We start from the raw sequence: 16,524 nt of genomic DNA, 5'->3' as shown, positions 1-16,524 counted from the left end.
AATAAACATAAAATAGAAGCATACTTTATTTCTATTTCACTTGCTCCTCTCACCACGTATAAGTTCTCCCTTATTTACTTCCTAGAACTGTAATGAAGACTGGCCTGGAGAGTGTTAAAAGTGCACTCAGAGCTTTTCTGGACAATGCTGCAGAGGATCTGGAGAAGACGATGGAGAATCTTAAGCAGGGCCAGTTCACCCACACCCGAAACCAACCCAAAGGTGTTACTCAGATTATCAATTATACCACGGTGGCACTGTTACCAATGCTGTCATCATTATTTGAGCATATTGGCCAGCATCAGTTCGGAGAAGATCTAATATGTATGTAAATCTGTTACTTAGAATTTCATTATCTAAACGGTACAATCAGAAGTTGTAAAAGCCCCATCTGGGTTACTCAAACTCTGCTTATACATTGAAATGCTTTTTTTGCAGAACATTATAGGTTGACATTTGGGTTGCAGAAACCATTCTTATAGAGATAGATCACTGAATCATGTGGATTCACAGAAGGGACCAGTAAGGTAGTGGTTATGGACAGTCACTTCCACATTGTTGAAGTACAAGTTCCAAATTTTACATTTTTCTAGGTTGTCTCTTTCCATGGAAATTTTCTAATGCAGTTTGACCATAGGACATGCAACATTAAATGTTTTCAAAGTATTTCTGAGTCGATGCAGATTGTTTCCATAAGCTCTACTACCAAGAAATATGAAAACTACTGAGACAAGGTCTGTCTCTATATAATTGGTCTACTAGGGTGGCTCAAGTATCTTCCATTTGTAAGTTTCAGTCTGTTTTCATGGGGGATTTAATTAGTTGTTTGTGGCTGAAATTCTATAGTTATTAAAAATATCCACAGAATGCCCAAGGTTATGTGGAAAAAAAGAATGCACGACTTATCCTAATTCCCTGCCCTCCTGCTGATATGACCATGAGAGAAGATATGAGTCCTTGTCAAGCAGTCAAGTGGGTCTTGACTGCAGACCCACCCACTCAGACTGTCAACACTGTAGGTTCCCCAGGTGAAGTGCAGCTCTGTGTAAAAACCACAGTGTTACTCAGTGGATGATACAACCACTGGTTGAACCAATCGGAGCGTTGCTTGCAGCACAATGTGAACGTGCATACAGGTCTGGAGAACAAGGATGATTTCTCCATTCATGTCCTTGTGTATCCTCCAGGAAATGGTAGCAGAGTTGGAATTAGAAATCCTGGTTCTTAGATTTTCTTTCCTCTTAAACATGACTTATTGAATAATAGATCATCTATAAGGTTTTGTTTGATTTTCTAGCTTCAAAAAACTACTAGAGTGACTTACTTATGCCTTAAATGTTGGGTCTTTTCAGGAATAAGAAACACATTGCATCCTCCAGTATGCTCATTCTTGTTCATTTGAGAGTTTAAATAAAAGCTGCAGTCTTTATATACCTTTGGAACAGGGGTCAAAATCTACCTGTCCTCCCAGATATTCTTGTTCTTAATTTTATTCTTGAAGAAATCTTTTATTCTTATACCTAGAGAAAAATTATAAAAAAAAATTATTCCTGATAATGTTCTAAAGAATCACAGCATGATTCTTTAGAACATTTTCAGCTCCTTATAGACTTTTGTTTTGGGGCCGGCCCAGTGGCTTAGCGGTTGAGTGCACGTGCTCTGCTACTGGCGGCCCGGGTTCGGATCCCAGGCTCGCACCGACGCACCACTTCTCCAGCCATGCTGAGGCCGCATCCCACATACAGCAACTAGAAGGATGTGCAACTATGACATACAACTATCTACTGGGGCTTTGGGGAAAAAAAAAAAGGAGGAGGATTGGCAATAGATGTTAGCTCACAGCTGGTCTTCCTCAGCAAAAAGAGGAGGATTAGCACGGATGTTAGCTCAGGGCTGATCTTCCTCACAAAAAAAAAAAGACTTTTGTTTTAGAAAAAAATTTTATATTTCATTTTACATATCTGTTTGTTCTTATATTGCTTTTTTCAAATATTAAAATATTAGTGTGCCTTTAATGTGGAATTTTGTTTTTAGCCTAAACTTTCTCAGGACGATGTATAAATAACAAGTGTTTTTTTCAAGTGAGATTCTCTTTTTCCTTAGTGGAAGATGTACAGGTGTCATGTTATAGAATTCTGACTAGCTTATATGCTTTGGGAACCAGCAAGAGTATTTATGTGGAAAGGTAAGATTTTAAAAGTTTAACTTTGTATTAATAGCTTTTTCAAGTGTTCTAACTATTTATTTCAAGAGTCCTCACTTTATAATTTTTTCCTTCATTGTAAACTAAACAACCAGATTGCCATATTGAATTCCTTGGGAATAATTAGACAATCTTTAAGCTAAACTTGAATTGATATAATAAAAGACAGTTGAGTTATGAAAAATAAAGGTAAAGCCTTAATGGTAAAGACCATATTTAATATAAAGTTTGAACTTAGAATGTACATGAGTCTTTGTGAAGGAATCTGCTAGTACAATTTCTCATTATATATCAGAAATACAAAACAAGCACGAATATTGGCAGTTTTTAAAACAGTTTTTTTTTCATGTTTTCAAGTTTAAGAAGGAGAGATTAGCAAGGTCAGATGATGTAGACAGGTCAAGTAAGATAAGGTGTCTCTGTTGAACTTAAAATAAGAGATCACTGGCAACTTCAGTAAAAAATTTCTGTAGAAGAGAGAAGAAAGGGCAGTTTTTAAAAAGCCTAGACTAAATAAAAAGACATTCTGATAGAAGACTGATAAATGAAATAAATAAATAGAAGAATACTCTGATGGAAGAATACTGAATACATGCAAATTCTTCCCAAATTAATCTGCTAATTACAATACAATTTCAAATAGAAATTTTCTTTTTATTGAACTTGACATAATAATTCAAAAGTTCATTTGAAAGAATAAACCCATGATATTAGCCAATAATGTTTTGAGAGGAAAAAGAAGAGTAATGAAAGGCTACTCATTTGTCCTACCAAATATTAAAACTTATAAAGCAACAATAATTAAAATAGGGTGACAATTACATAGAGATAGGAAAGTATATCAAGAGACAACTGGGTTCATTCTGAATTTTTTTACAGTTTTACCTGCATTTTTAATTAAACTATTTTCATATAATTTTAATGGCTGTAAAATATTTTATCCTAAGGAAATATTATAGTTTATTGAAATGTTGCTTTATTTTTGACACGTAGGCTGGTTTTTTTTCTCTTTTTCACTAACATAAATAATGCTAAATCTACGTTCACAGTTTTCTCTCTTTATTTGTTTTTATTTCCTTTAGCTATATTCTCAGAATTTAGAAACCTAGGTTTAAGAGTATGCATATATTAAAGGATTATGATACATGTTTCACTGTCTTTTCAGAAAATTGATTCAATTTGCACTCTCAAGTTTTACAAGAGAATCCTCATTTCCTCACATTTTTCTCACTTCTGATTATTATTCTTTTTTACTATTTATAAATGTAATAGTTAAAAATGAGATCCTGTTTTTGTTTTCAAATGCATTTCCCTAATTACCAGTTACTAGCTATTTTTTGTGTGTTTGCTTGGCCATTTGTATGTCTTTATTTTATGTATTGCCTTTTCTCATCTTTTGCCCATTTTTCTGTTAATATGTTGTCTTGCTGATTTGTAATAACCGTTTTACTTATTAAAACTATTAACTTCTTGCCTCTTATTTATCCCACTTTTATGAGCATTTTTTATCATTTGTATACCTTTACAGCGCTTCTATATAAAACGCTAGATGTAGATAGTGTTTTATGACAAGGGAATTTTACATTTTTATATAATCATATCTATCAATTATTTCATATATGTTTCTGCTCCCTAGTTTCATGATTTTAAAAAGTTTATACTACACTATTAACAGCTAGAAATTTAAATATTTACCCTCCTAGGTATTTCATGCTTTCAGTTGTTTAGACTTAGTTTTTTAATCCTTTTGCTCATTCATTTAATCCTTTTGCTCATTCAGTAAACATTTATTAAATGCCAGGTTCTGGGATACAGCAATGAACAAGGTAGATCCCTATTCCCATAGAGCTCATATCAAGTAGGGGGAACAAAACAAAACAAGTAAACTGGTAAATGTAACGGTGGCAATTACTGTGTGTGAATCAGCACACAATATAGAGAGTGATGCAGAGTAGTCAGGAATGTGTCTTCTAGCACGTCGTTTTTTAAGCTCAGAACTTTCCTCCATTCAACAGAAAACAGGTGGAAGATAAGTTAGGTGTAAATACGTTTGTCTAATAGCTTCTGTTTTCTCAGTGAAATCTGTCTTGAGTCCTCAGCCAAATGATGGTTGAAAAAAGAAGTGTGAGAAGCTTGAGGAAAGTAGAGAATGTCTGAAATGATCATCTCTGGGATAAGAAGAGAATTTACTAGAAATGCATCTGAATTCTGTGTTTCTCTTTGGTGTTATGTAGAATTCAGTTTTTTAAATTATCAACCACCTGTAAAATAATGATTTATTAAATATCTCTTTCACTTGCTGATTTAAAATAAAACGTTCATCATGTACTAAAGTAATGTATTTACTGTTATATTTCTAGAACTTCTGTTCCATTATTTGATTTTTTAATGATTAGATCAGTACCATATAGCCTGAATTGTTAGCATTTTGTAATATATTTTAATATTTGGTAGTCCAAACTCTCTCATACCTTAACAGTGGCTGTTATTATTGTTGCTATTCTCATGTAGCTGTTTTTCTTGATAAAATCTGGTATCATTTTGTTAGGTTCTCAAAAAAGATACATATTTTTAATTTTTTTGCAATTAACTTTTCAATTATAAAATGAGTTGAGGAGAATATAAAAATAAAAATTTGAAAATGAATAAAAGATATTTGGAAAAAAAAGAAAAAGTGATATTGTACTAAAAAAAGTAGGTATTTTAATACAAGTCATCCAGAAGAAAAATAGCTATTTCCAGAAAACTGACACAGAATGATCAGAGTTGGTCTGACCATTATTAATGGAATTTAAATTTTAAAGTAAATTATTAGATAATTTACATGAATTATTAATGAAATAAAAGGACCAGTCCAATCAGGTGTAAGGAAATAAATTACCTATTTTGGGGTCATACCTGAAACACTTTAGGCTATTAAAGTCTTAAATAAATTATTTCTCATTATTTTAAAACATTTATTGAGCCCATACTATGTGCAAGAAATTTCGCAATTCTGCATTCCTATTTTTAGGTAAGGAAAGAAAAATTTGGAAAGGGTAAGTAATTTTCCTACAGTGACATAAGTGTTTGGACTAAGATTGAGACTTGAGTCTGTCTGAATCAAAGCCTGTACTCTTTGTAATTTCTTGATGTCCTAAATCATTTTTAGTAATGGCATGTTATTAAATGTTTGAATTGTATTTTATTCAATGTCATTCTATGAAGGGATATTTTCTCCTAGTTGACTAGGTATCTAGTCATTTTTAATTAAAATATTAGATAATCAGACATTGTTAATTTTAAGGATTATATTTTTCCAGTGAGAAATTTAAAATAGCCTAGGAGGATTATATAATCTTTTCTTGACCCATTTTATTGACTTTTAAATAAAATACATATATAAAATCATTTATGGAGTTCATAATTTGCTGAAATAACTCTCATTATTCTATAGTATTTAATGTTCCAGTAAAGCCTTGGATATAGGAGATAACTAAGGGAAAGAGAGAATTTGTATCAGTGGCTGGGAGTGCCTTGGTTCATAACCTGCCTGAATCAGTTGATCACAATCCAATTCTTTAAACACCTTCCTTCCTTTGAAAATGATAAATCAATTTTAAGTGTTTTCAATACTTTTTCGTATTTAGTATGTCAGTATTTCATAGCTACCCTGAAATTACTTACATGTGGTAAATTTTCAGAAAATTTTATTAGTGTATTAGTATTAGCACTTCATTTTTTTATTTTTATCTACCTATTTAGTCACAGCCAGAATTCTTCCTCAGGAAGTCATTATCTTAAAAAAAAAAGAAAGAAAAGAAAAGAAAAAGAAATGTCTAAACTTGTGGGAGAGTTGACAAAGTTTTTCTTATCATTTTGGTCTGTACTATTTTTAACTTCTTTTAACTGACAGATAATTGAGCTTTTTTTAAATGGCTGGGACTTTGCTGTTGAAAGCATATGATATTTTGTAATACAGAAATTGGATTTGGGGGTTAATTTTATTACTAGCACTGTTATTGTCCCTCTTTTAAGTTAAACTTGCCAATTTTGATATAACTTCTTCAGTTACTCACTTGGAAGACTTAAAAAGTATAAGCATTTTCCACTTACAGGCAACGTTCTGCATTAGGAGAGTGTCTGGCTGCCTTTGCTGGTGCCTTTCCTGTAGCATTTTTGGAAACTCATCTCGACAAACATAATATTTACTCTATCTACAACACTAAGTCTTCACGAGAAAGAGCAGGTAACTTGGAAGCATGTGCAGTATTTGAGACGTGAAGCTAAAACTTAAGGACATTTATTGTATTTTCCTCTTGTGATTTTTTCATGGGCCATTTCACTTTACTATCTCCAATGCTACTTGTTCTTAAGTGTTATTATTTGGATTTTTTTGGAATGCTGTATACTATACCCATAGCGTTTCTGAAAGAAAATTAATTTCTTCTAAGTTAATGAGCCACAGACAAATTAACACCCTTAAGAGTAAGACAAAAGAATCAGCAGATATGGAAAAAATAGGTCAGTCTGATTTCTGATTCAGTTCTCTTATACGGAGTCAGCAAGTGTATGGCGTTCGTATTCATTACATTTGTGGATTTGTACCTTTTGTTTTTCTTTGTTCACCTGACATGTCTGCCTTATTGGGACAGTTTTATTCCATGTGACTTTCTTCTAATAATTTGGTGCAGCTTTTATCATTTAAAATTTTTAAAAACAAAATCTAAGGCATAGTTAATCAAAAACTTTAATTTGTGTATCCTAGTATGTGTACCTCTAAGATTTTTATGTCTATATCTACCCTAGATATCTACCCTATATCTACCCTATATATACTCGTGAGTCAGGTTGCTTTCCATTTGGGAAAATCTGATTATTTTCTGGGTAGAAAGATCCATTTTTTTCGCTGTCCCAGTTGAAAAGCTTTTAGAACCATTGCTGATGATTTCAATGATTGGCCTTTAGAACCTATTAGAATTATTTACTAGGATTTGAATTGAGTTGGATAACAAATAGTTAATAAAGCAGAAACTTATTATTCCTCGAATCAGCCATTTAAAGCAATTGAAGCAGAGTTCTGAAAGCCTGAATGTTACACAAGTGTCCTCTCATTGTTTTTTTTATGTTTATTTCCTCTAAGTCTGATAAAGTATATTGTAATTTGGTTGTTTTCCACTAGCCCTAAAGAGTTCTCCAAACTTGGAAAAGAATTATTTGCTGTTCACAAATGCATACCTCTCTGTTAACAAGATCATTTCTTTGTATAACTCATGTTTTATGGGAGCTGCTGGTTGCACTGATTTTAGAGTGAATTTTGTCAAGGAAAGAATCTTTTAAAAAGTTGAATAATCACTATTTAATTTCCCTATTTTATAATTTTAATTTTATATAACAGAGGAAGTTAAAGAAAAATATATTGAATGTGACTTAGCAGTATTTTTTATATAAATTCCATAATATGTTAGTAAATAGTAACACATGGATGAGGTTGGATTAATTATCTGTGTGAACATGTCATATTAAGTTGTCTTATTAAGGATTTTTGATTGGTTAATATTTTTGCTGTGAATCAAAAATGAAGCAGGTTTGTTATTTCATTACCGCTAAGGAAACACACAGAGCAGATAATTTACCTCTTTATGTTTCTATAACACATCATTTGCATCACAAAGTAAAAGAATTGAATTTAATGATTCTCTTTCATTCGTTTTTTAGTCAGTAATTCAACAAATAATTGTTTGTGATGTACACTGCAGTAGATAAAGGAGATAGGATACAAAGATGGATGAGATTTGATTCTCTTCCTCAGGGAGTTTTCAGTTGCAGTAGAGAGAGAGAGACTGATAAATATATGTGATAGAATTGAGAATAAAGAACACTGGAGACACAAAAAAGCAGTTTTAGCTGAGAACACCTAGAAAGACTTCACAGGGTTGGTACAAGATGAATCTTGAAATTAGGAACACGGAAAGTCTGGCACATTGGAAGAAACTTCAAGCACTTGGAGGTGGAGATAGCTGTCAGGAGAAAAAATAGTAAAAGATGAGACAAAAGTGGAAAGACAGAAAAGGCGAGGTAGGCTTTCTATGTCAGGTAAGGAGTGCAGACTGTACCAGTGGCAAAGAGGATCCTTTTACTGGCTTTAAAAAGGGGAGAAACGTGAGTAGATTTGCATTTTAGAATTCCAAATCATGACAGAAATAAGGAAGATGAGTGGGTGTGAGTCACCAAATAGAAGATGATTATGGTAATTCAGAAGTGATAAGATTGAGCAAGGCCCCTTGGATGGAGCATATAGTGAAGTGGTTGTGAGACATCCTAGTGATAGAATCTTATTGTGTGGGAGATGAAGGAGCATCGCAGCCTTGAATTTCCCCAGGTTTCTAGCCTGGGTGACTGACTGTCCTCAATAAGATAGTACCTGCTCAAGAGGTCGGTTGGAGAGGAGAGGTCAAATTTAAATTTAGACCCATTGTGTTTTAGCTGCTTTTGAGACATTCAGTATTAGACACAAAAAATTTTAAGAAATATGGATTTGAGAGTTATTAGCTTATAGCAGAAACCCATAGGAAAGGCCAAAATAGCCCAGGCAGACATATAAGCCAAAAAAGAGAAGAGCGTTAGATAGATCCCTAAAGAAAACCAACATTTAAAAGTTCAGCAAGGAGAAAAAGGTTAGTAAAGGAGACTGACAGAATTCAGAAGAGAGTCAAGAAAGACTAAATGCTTTGAAGTTAGGAAAGAGGGGAATTTTAGGAAAAGGGAATTTGGTCAATGATGTGAAATTCCACTGTAACAGTCAGTAAGGTAAGGATTGTAAAAGAATAAATTTGGTAAGTAGTGGAAAGCAGAGGCCCTCATTTCCATGGATAGAAAAATGCCTGGAAAGCTAACAATCTAGGAGAGAGTTGAGCATATGTATAGGCTGCGGGGGAGGAGGTATTAGAGAGGGAGGGGCTGAAAAGACAGGCCTGAGCAAGGCCTCTGCTGTGAGGTAGGCTCGGCATCAGGAACACAGGTGGAAGCCTGACTAGGGACGTCAGAACTCCTTCCTCTGAAATGGGGAACGGACGTGAATGTGGAACCAGAAAGCTTGTAGGCAGAGACATTTGATATTCTTATTTGCTCTGAAGTAGAAGGAAAAGTCACTTGCAGATCCAGGGAGTGGTGGTAGGGTAGGCACTTGGGAAAAAGAGAGAAAGTTAGAAATAGCTGCCGTGAGAAAAGGAAGAAGGAGCCAGTCCAAGGCATGCCAGGTCTTGCTGAGTTTTGAAGCCCAGTAGGAAATGGTTGCTTGTGCCTGTTATAAACAGTGGCAATCTGGCTGTTGTGTCAGTTCTTTCACTGAACACAATTCTTTTTTGTGTGTGCTTCTCTAGCTCTCAGTTTGCCAACTAATGTGGAAGATGTTTGTCCAAATATACCATCTTTGGAGAAACTCATGGAAGAAATCGTGGAGTTAGCCGAGTCTGGTATTCGCTACACGCAAATGCCGCATGTCATGGAAGTCATACTGCCCATGCTTTGTAGCTACATGTCTCGTTGGTGGGAGCACGGACCTGAAAACAATCCAGAAAGGGCTGAAATGTGCTGTACAGCTCTGAACTCAGAGCACATGAACACACTTCTGGGGAATATATTGAAAATCATATATAATAACTTGGGAATTGATGAGGGAGCCTGGATGAAGAGATTAGCAGGTAAGGATTGGAAAGGAATGTACCACTTAGATTTGTTTTATTTCCAAAAAGATTTGAGATATAGAAGACTAGAATTTTCCTATCTTCGTCTTTATTAATATTTTCTTCTGTGCTCAAAAAATATTGATTATTTCTGTCATGCTGTTCTTGAAAAAATGTTGACGTAATCAGACTCAGGTAACTTTTCATATAGTTACTACTTTTAAGTAAGTAAGTATTTTCTTAATTTGACAATCTCTATAAGATTAATAAGCACAGCAGTAAAAACTAATGAACAAAAATAAAACTGGATTTTGAAACAACCCACTTTTAGCAATCTGTCTTACTGGACTGAGGGGAGGATAGTCAGAAGATGCAGTCAAATATTACATTTAAGTTTATCTGTCGTTGCACTATTTATACTGAGTAACCAGAAGCAATTTAAATGCCCAGCCACTGGAGTATGGTTAAATAGGTTGTATACACCATATACCAGAATATTGTGCCATCTTTAAATGTTCAGGTTTCAACGTTTTATGACTTGAAAATGCTCATACTATCATGGAGAATGAACGGAGAGTTTTTAAAAAATTGAATTCAGAAATACATATATATATGTATATGAAATAATTTATTGATAAAAACCCCGAAGAAATACACCAATGTCTTACTAATTCGGATAGGGTGATTATGGTTGATTTTAACATTTATTTTTTATATATTTCTCCAATGTATATATGTTACTTTTAGGGAAAAAATTCCTTTTAAAAATGGCCTAATCAAATTTAGAACTATTGCTGACAACTACAGCTATTATTAAATAAAAGAGCAGTGTTATATGTAATCTAACTCTTCACTGGGACAAGGACGAGAACAATTAAAGAGACAACTGTGTGTAGCCTCATATAATTATTCAGTGATGTGCATGTCTTCTAAGGAAATGGTCAGGGGACCTTTTCCATTTGAGGACTTGTCTTTGTGTGAAAATAATTGATTTCCAAAGTGAACGAATGTCTTTTTTTTTTTTTTTTTCTATTCTAAACTAGCTGTCAATCCTTTTTTAAAAACAAGAAAGCACATCAGATTCTATTCAGTACATAGTCATTTTTGAGCAGCAACTATGCAATTAGGTTTTGGACTAGAAAAATGACTGCGGCATGGGATGAATCCTACAGGAAGCCATGTGCCGGAGGAGAGGGAGGCTTTAATTGTGCTACAATTGTAATTACAATGTATCCTCATTTTAATGAATATTTTTGCAGAGCAGAATATTAATGTCTGTCTTCAAACAGTATTTTCCCAGCCTATTATAAATAAAGTGAAACCTCAGCTCTTGAAAACTCATTTCTTGCCATTAATGGAGAAACTCAAGAAAAAGGCAGCAATGGTGGTATCTGAGGAAGACCATCTGAAAGCCGAGGCCAGGGGGGATATGTCCGAGGCTGAACTACTCATTCTAGATGAGTTCACTACTCTGGCCAGAGATCTCTATGCCTTCTACCCACTCTTGATTAGATTTGTGGACTATAACAGGTATAATGTTCAAAAGTGATTTAATTTCTCTAGTTCCATCATAACCTTGCTGGGTTCATGTGTCCCCTACTTAGCAATGAGCTTGTTTGTGATTATGACATAACCAAATGTTTAGACATAAGTTAATTTTCACTGAGCATCTTAGAACTACAGTTGGAAGTCACATTCTGGAGCAGTCTACTTTGTGCATGTAAAAGTTAGCAGTTTTGACAGTTATGATGTTTTAATTGTTTTAAATGTTACAACTGTACATTGAAGCCCTTTATGAGCTCAGTGGGCAGCATGTTCTTCCTTATTTTGCTTGGTTTCAAATTTAAATTTGGGAGGGTAATTTTTTTTAAATTAACTTTGAGTAACTGGGAAGCCGCTTTGTTGATTATTCGATCCAGGGCAAAGTGGCTAAAAGAGCCTAACCCAGAAGCAGAGGACCTTTTCCGCATGGTGGCCGAAGTGTTTATCTACTGGTCAAAATCCCACGTAAGTAGGAAAATATTGACAGTGTTTACTGTTTGGTTTATGTTAAGGGCTTTCAAAATTTTAACCAATTTTCCAGTACCCTTAGTGAATACCTATGGTAATGTTTCTCTAGCTTGTCTCCTGGGTGTCACTAGTTGGTGAGGGGAGAGAACAGGTTCGCCTGGAGAATTAGAGACAATCTTCTTTGGAGTTTTGTAATTTATCTTCAGAAAACCACGGGGATTTTTAATTGCACTTCATAAACATTTTTTATATTTGCCCCAAATCTTCGAGTAATATAGCCTAGAGACACAGCATTTTTATCCTCCAGCCTTCCTTCTCTATTGCCATTTTGCTATCTAACCCCAGTACTCATGCCTCAGTTTGAGAAATGCTGAGATAGTCTGGTGTTTTTCAATCATAGGACACACCTGTTTTACTTGTAAAGGTACTACTTTAAATTTCTTCTATCATCACACACTTTTGTTTCTATAGGAGTTTATTTTCACTCACCTTAGAATAAAATAAAGCTCCTGCTAGGAATCCTGTTGATAGAATTTATAAAGTACATCCTTAGTGAATTTTAACTCTTTTGTATATTGCAAGTAGAACTATCTATTTTTAAATATGAAAAAGATTTTAATCATAAGAATTTTATAGTATTCTATAATTATTTCCAATTAAGTAGCAGAATATGGGTAAGTGAGCATTTTATTATTGTCCCAAATTATTTCAAAAGCTTAGAATTTTTGGATCAACTGTAATTCTATAGTACTTTATAAATGGGAGACTCGGAGAAAGTAAAAATAAAAACCTCAACCTCAGTTTCATTATTTTAGGTATCTTCCCAGTTTATTTCATCAGATTGTTATACAGATCCTATTACTTTGTAATGTAATATTTTTAAAAATAAAATTTTCCTACTTAATATTTAGGATAATGAATATTATTTGTTGCCTACCTCTGAGGAGTCCGTCAAACATCATATCAAAATGTATGTAAAAACATACATTAAAAAATTATAATCACACAAAAATAATATATGAAATAATGGCATTTTTAATGTAAATTTGTATCTTCACATTGACATTCATTTTCTGTGATATCATGGGAAATCTTTTAGATTCTTTATTTTCCTCTAGATAAAAGCAAATGATTTCTTATCCTGTGTAACTCATGTAAATGGGATGCATTAGATCATTCAGGGTACTTCTGAAGAAAATTTTGAAATCCAAAGCCCAGGAGTAAAGCACTTAAGAAAACTAAAAACTGCATATTTTTCCTTGAAGAACTGAGAATCTTCAACTTCCTCAATCACTAAAATACCAAAGAAGCTTCTTTAAATTTATATACAAGACAAAATTTTGGAAGAAGTGTATTTATCATAATCACTAGGTTTTTAGATGAACGTCTGATGATACTTTCAAGGATAGGAAAAAAATCTGAATATGTGCTTTTGAATCTCAGGAATATATTTAAAACAAATTTTTTAATATGTGTCATATATATTCTTCCTCATATATTTAAAGATGAAACTATATGAGCAGCCATATTATTATTAATAATAAAATTAGAATGTTAATACGAGCTGAATAAAAGTCACAAGTTAGTCTTTTCACTGCCCTTCACATATCTTTTATTAGTCATCAATTATTACATATTTAGACACTTACTATGAAATTATTTTATTTAGGTTTTTTTTTTTTTTGTGAGGAGATCAGCCCTGTGCTAACATCCGCCAATCCTCCTCTTTTTTTGCTGAGGAAGACGGCCCTGGGCTAACATCTGTGCCCATCTTCCTCCACTTTATATGGGACGCCGCCACAGCATGGCTTGCCAAGCAGTGCGTCGGTGCGCGCCCGGGATCCGAACCAGCGAACCCCGGGCCGCCGCAGCAGAGCGCGCGCACTTAACCGCTTGCGCCACCGGGGCCGGCCCCTATTTTATTTAGGTTTTACTCATCTAAAAAAGATAGTTAACTTCTCTTTCAAAACTCTATGGTTATTTCTACTTTCATTTTGTGTTTGCTTTCTCTGCTACCACTGCTCAAACACTTGACTTTGCCAGTGTTTTTATGTTCCTAAATTAAAGTGAATACAATAATGTTAGAGTATTTGAAAAAGTAGATAAAATATCTGACAGAATGGAAAGTTACATCATATTTGTGCATGCCTTGGGAAGTCTATGTTTATCCCAAGAAGCAGTATATGCTTTTCACCAGCTGAATTGGGGTTTGAGTATTCATTCTACCCCTTGGTAGGTGTGTGACTTTGTTACTCAAATTTTCTGAACCTTAGTTTTCCCATCTTTGAAACATACATATTTATATCTAGTTCCCAGAATTGTTGCCCCTAGCCATGTGCCCTCATGGATATTCAAAAAAATATTTGTCCTCTTTCTTGATAAATCTTATATATCAAATTACTACTATCTTTGTAGAAACTTTTGGGTCCTGTATAACCTCTAATTACATGGACTTATTATCTGTGTGGTTTTAACTGAGATTTCCTTTGCAACTTTTCAGAATTTCAAAAGAGAAGAGCAGAACTTCGTGGTACAGAATGAAATCAACAATATGTCTTTCCTTATTACTGATACCAAATCAAAGATGTCAAAGGTATTGATATAATCTATTTCACTGTTCTAGAAAATGTCTGAATATAACTTTCATTGGTTGATTTTTTTCTAGATTTTTGAAGGTTTATAACTGAAATTGGATAGATTTGGTAATGTCGTTTACTGATTAAGCACACACACACAGAGTTTTAAGGGTAGCCAGAATTTGTTTTAATTAGGTATGGTAAGACATGCAGACACAATGACTGTCATGAAGGGAGAAGTTTTTACTCACTGTTTCCTAGAAAGAGAAGGCACAGCATATAATGGGGGCATGGGCAGAAGCATCAGGGTTAGTCATGAGGCAGAGAGAGTGCAGGAAAAATGGGGGCAAGAACCTGGTTTCTGTAGGAAGGAACAGGCAAGGCCAGGTAAGCAGGTTTCTCTGACATAGATTGGCTAGTTTGAATAATTTCAGTGGGCTCTGGGATGTAAGGGCTGTTCCTAGTTGTCTGGTACCTGGTCTTGGGGTGATTAGGGCAGGTGGGTTGAGGCCCAGATAAAGGAGGTGATTGGGGAATATAGACTTTGGATTGGCTGGTTTGTATATGAAAGGTGTGCTTGCAGGCAAGTAATTTCCCATCTCCAGGAATTAGCCCTAGGAGGGGCAATCAAGGATCAGCAAGGCCCCAAAATGTCAAAGCATCAGAATAAAAAGACGTGCTTAATGTACACACACATGTTCACAAAATTGCCAGTCAGTATAATATACATATAACTAATCAATATTATATATTCATCAAGAGTAAATATATGTGTACTATTATATATAGACCTCAAAATAATTAGCTGCATTGTTTAAGAACCACATGCATGAATTCCAGGTTCTCACATATGAGGTGGGAAGTATGCCTCCAGATTTTTTGTTTTCTCTATCACTCATATTCCTTTCAAAACACTTTAAAATTCATGCCTTTATCTTTTGAATTACCACTAAATAAGAAAATGAATGTATTACATGGAGTAACACACACAAAGTATGCTGCCAAATGGCCAAAAATACAAAATAGTGTGGACATCTGGCCAAGGAAATCAGTCTCTACCAACTCAATAAATTATGGGAAGAGAGTTGCTATGGGAGGTACACCTACTCCACTCTACTCCAAGAGTGACTAGTCCATCCGACCTGCTTTGTTGGCAACCACCTGGACAGGAATATAACATCACTCGATACACTTAGTCTTATTTAGAGTTTTAAATGCCATCTATTTGACACGGTTGCACATGAACTAGAAGCTCATGCCAGCTGAAGCTTTGCCTGCCTAGATCATTCATCCAACTTGAGCCGGCTATTACTGCACGTGACCATGCTTTTGAAACACACGCAGAAGATGATGACTTTTCTTTCCTCTGGGATGACAAGCCTGAAGAGTGAGGAAATGCTTCTTCAGAAGATGCTATACCAAGGGTACACATTTTACCAGTGTTTTGAACTGAAAACTGTTAGTGAATTTCTCTGCTTAGGCAGCATGTTGTCCATTTAGGCCAGTGTTGATAAAGGCGTAGAGAAAGGACGTAAGAGGTGAGTGTTTCCTTTGGAGGATGACAGTGATTCCAGTGTATCATCAAACTCAAGATAAATTAAAGCTCTTTAGAGCAGAGGTCTGTGTATCCTTCCATAGACATTCTCTTCCTTCTTTTCCATCATTCTGGTCCAGTGATTCTCAAAGCACATGTTCAAAGCAGCAGAGGTAACTATAAACAAATGGTAACATTTACACCTATTTTCGGGAAAGAAATTGAAAGTAATGGATAGGAGCATCTCAATTTTTTTGTGTGTGTGAGGAAGATTAGCCCTGAGCTAACATCTGTGCCAGTCTTCCTCTATTGTATACGTGGGATGCTGACACAGCGTGGCTTGATGAGTGGTACATAGGTCTGTGCCTGGGATCCGAACATGAGAACCTGGGCCGCCGAAGCAGAGCGTGCAAACTTAACCACAGCGCCACTAGGCCGGCCCTGGAGCATCTCAGTTTTAATGTTTTCCCCCCAAATTTTCTCAAACCTTTTAGTCTTTTTACCATATGACTGCTAACACTCTGAAGCAAGACAGAT

At 34.7% G+C, this 16,524-nt stretch overlaps 1 protein-coding gene across 3 annotated transcripts in view; it reads left to right on the top strand.

The window, feature by feature from the left end:
• RYR2 (ryanodine receptor 2) overlaps positions 1-16,524 on the top strand; it is a 694,605-nt gene that overhangs the window by 570,232 nt on the left and 107,849 nt on the right. For all 3 annotated transcript variants that reach the window (XM_087431907.1, XM_087431906.1, XM_087431905.1), the window contains 7 exons: positions 86-324; positions 2,104-2,185; positions 6,301-6,431; positions 9,565-9,885; positions 11,157-11,397; positions 11,787-11,874; positions 14,378-14,470. In XM_087431907.1, coding sequence (XP_087288033.1) covers positions 86-324; positions 2,104-2,185; positions 6,301-6,431; positions 9,565-9,885; positions 11,157-11,397; positions 11,787-11,874; positions 14,378-14,470 — 1,195 coding nt within the window. The remainder of the gene's footprint in view (positions 1-85; positions 325-2,103; positions 2,186-6,300; positions 6,432-9,564; positions 9,886-11,156; positions 11,398-11,786; positions 11,875-14,377; positions 14,471-16,524) is intronic.

Source organism: Ceratotherium simum, chromosome 6 (genome assembly GCF_057802395.1).
Source record: "Ceratotherium simum simum isolate JZ-2026a chromosome 6, ASM5780239v1, whole genome shotgun sequence".
NCBI lineage: Eukaryota > Metazoa > Chordata > Mammalia > Perissodactyla > Rhinocerotidae > Ceratotherium > Ceratotherium simum.
The sequence above is the reverse complement of the archived record's forward strand: the minus strand, read 5'-3'. Positions and strand labels throughout refer to the sequence as shown.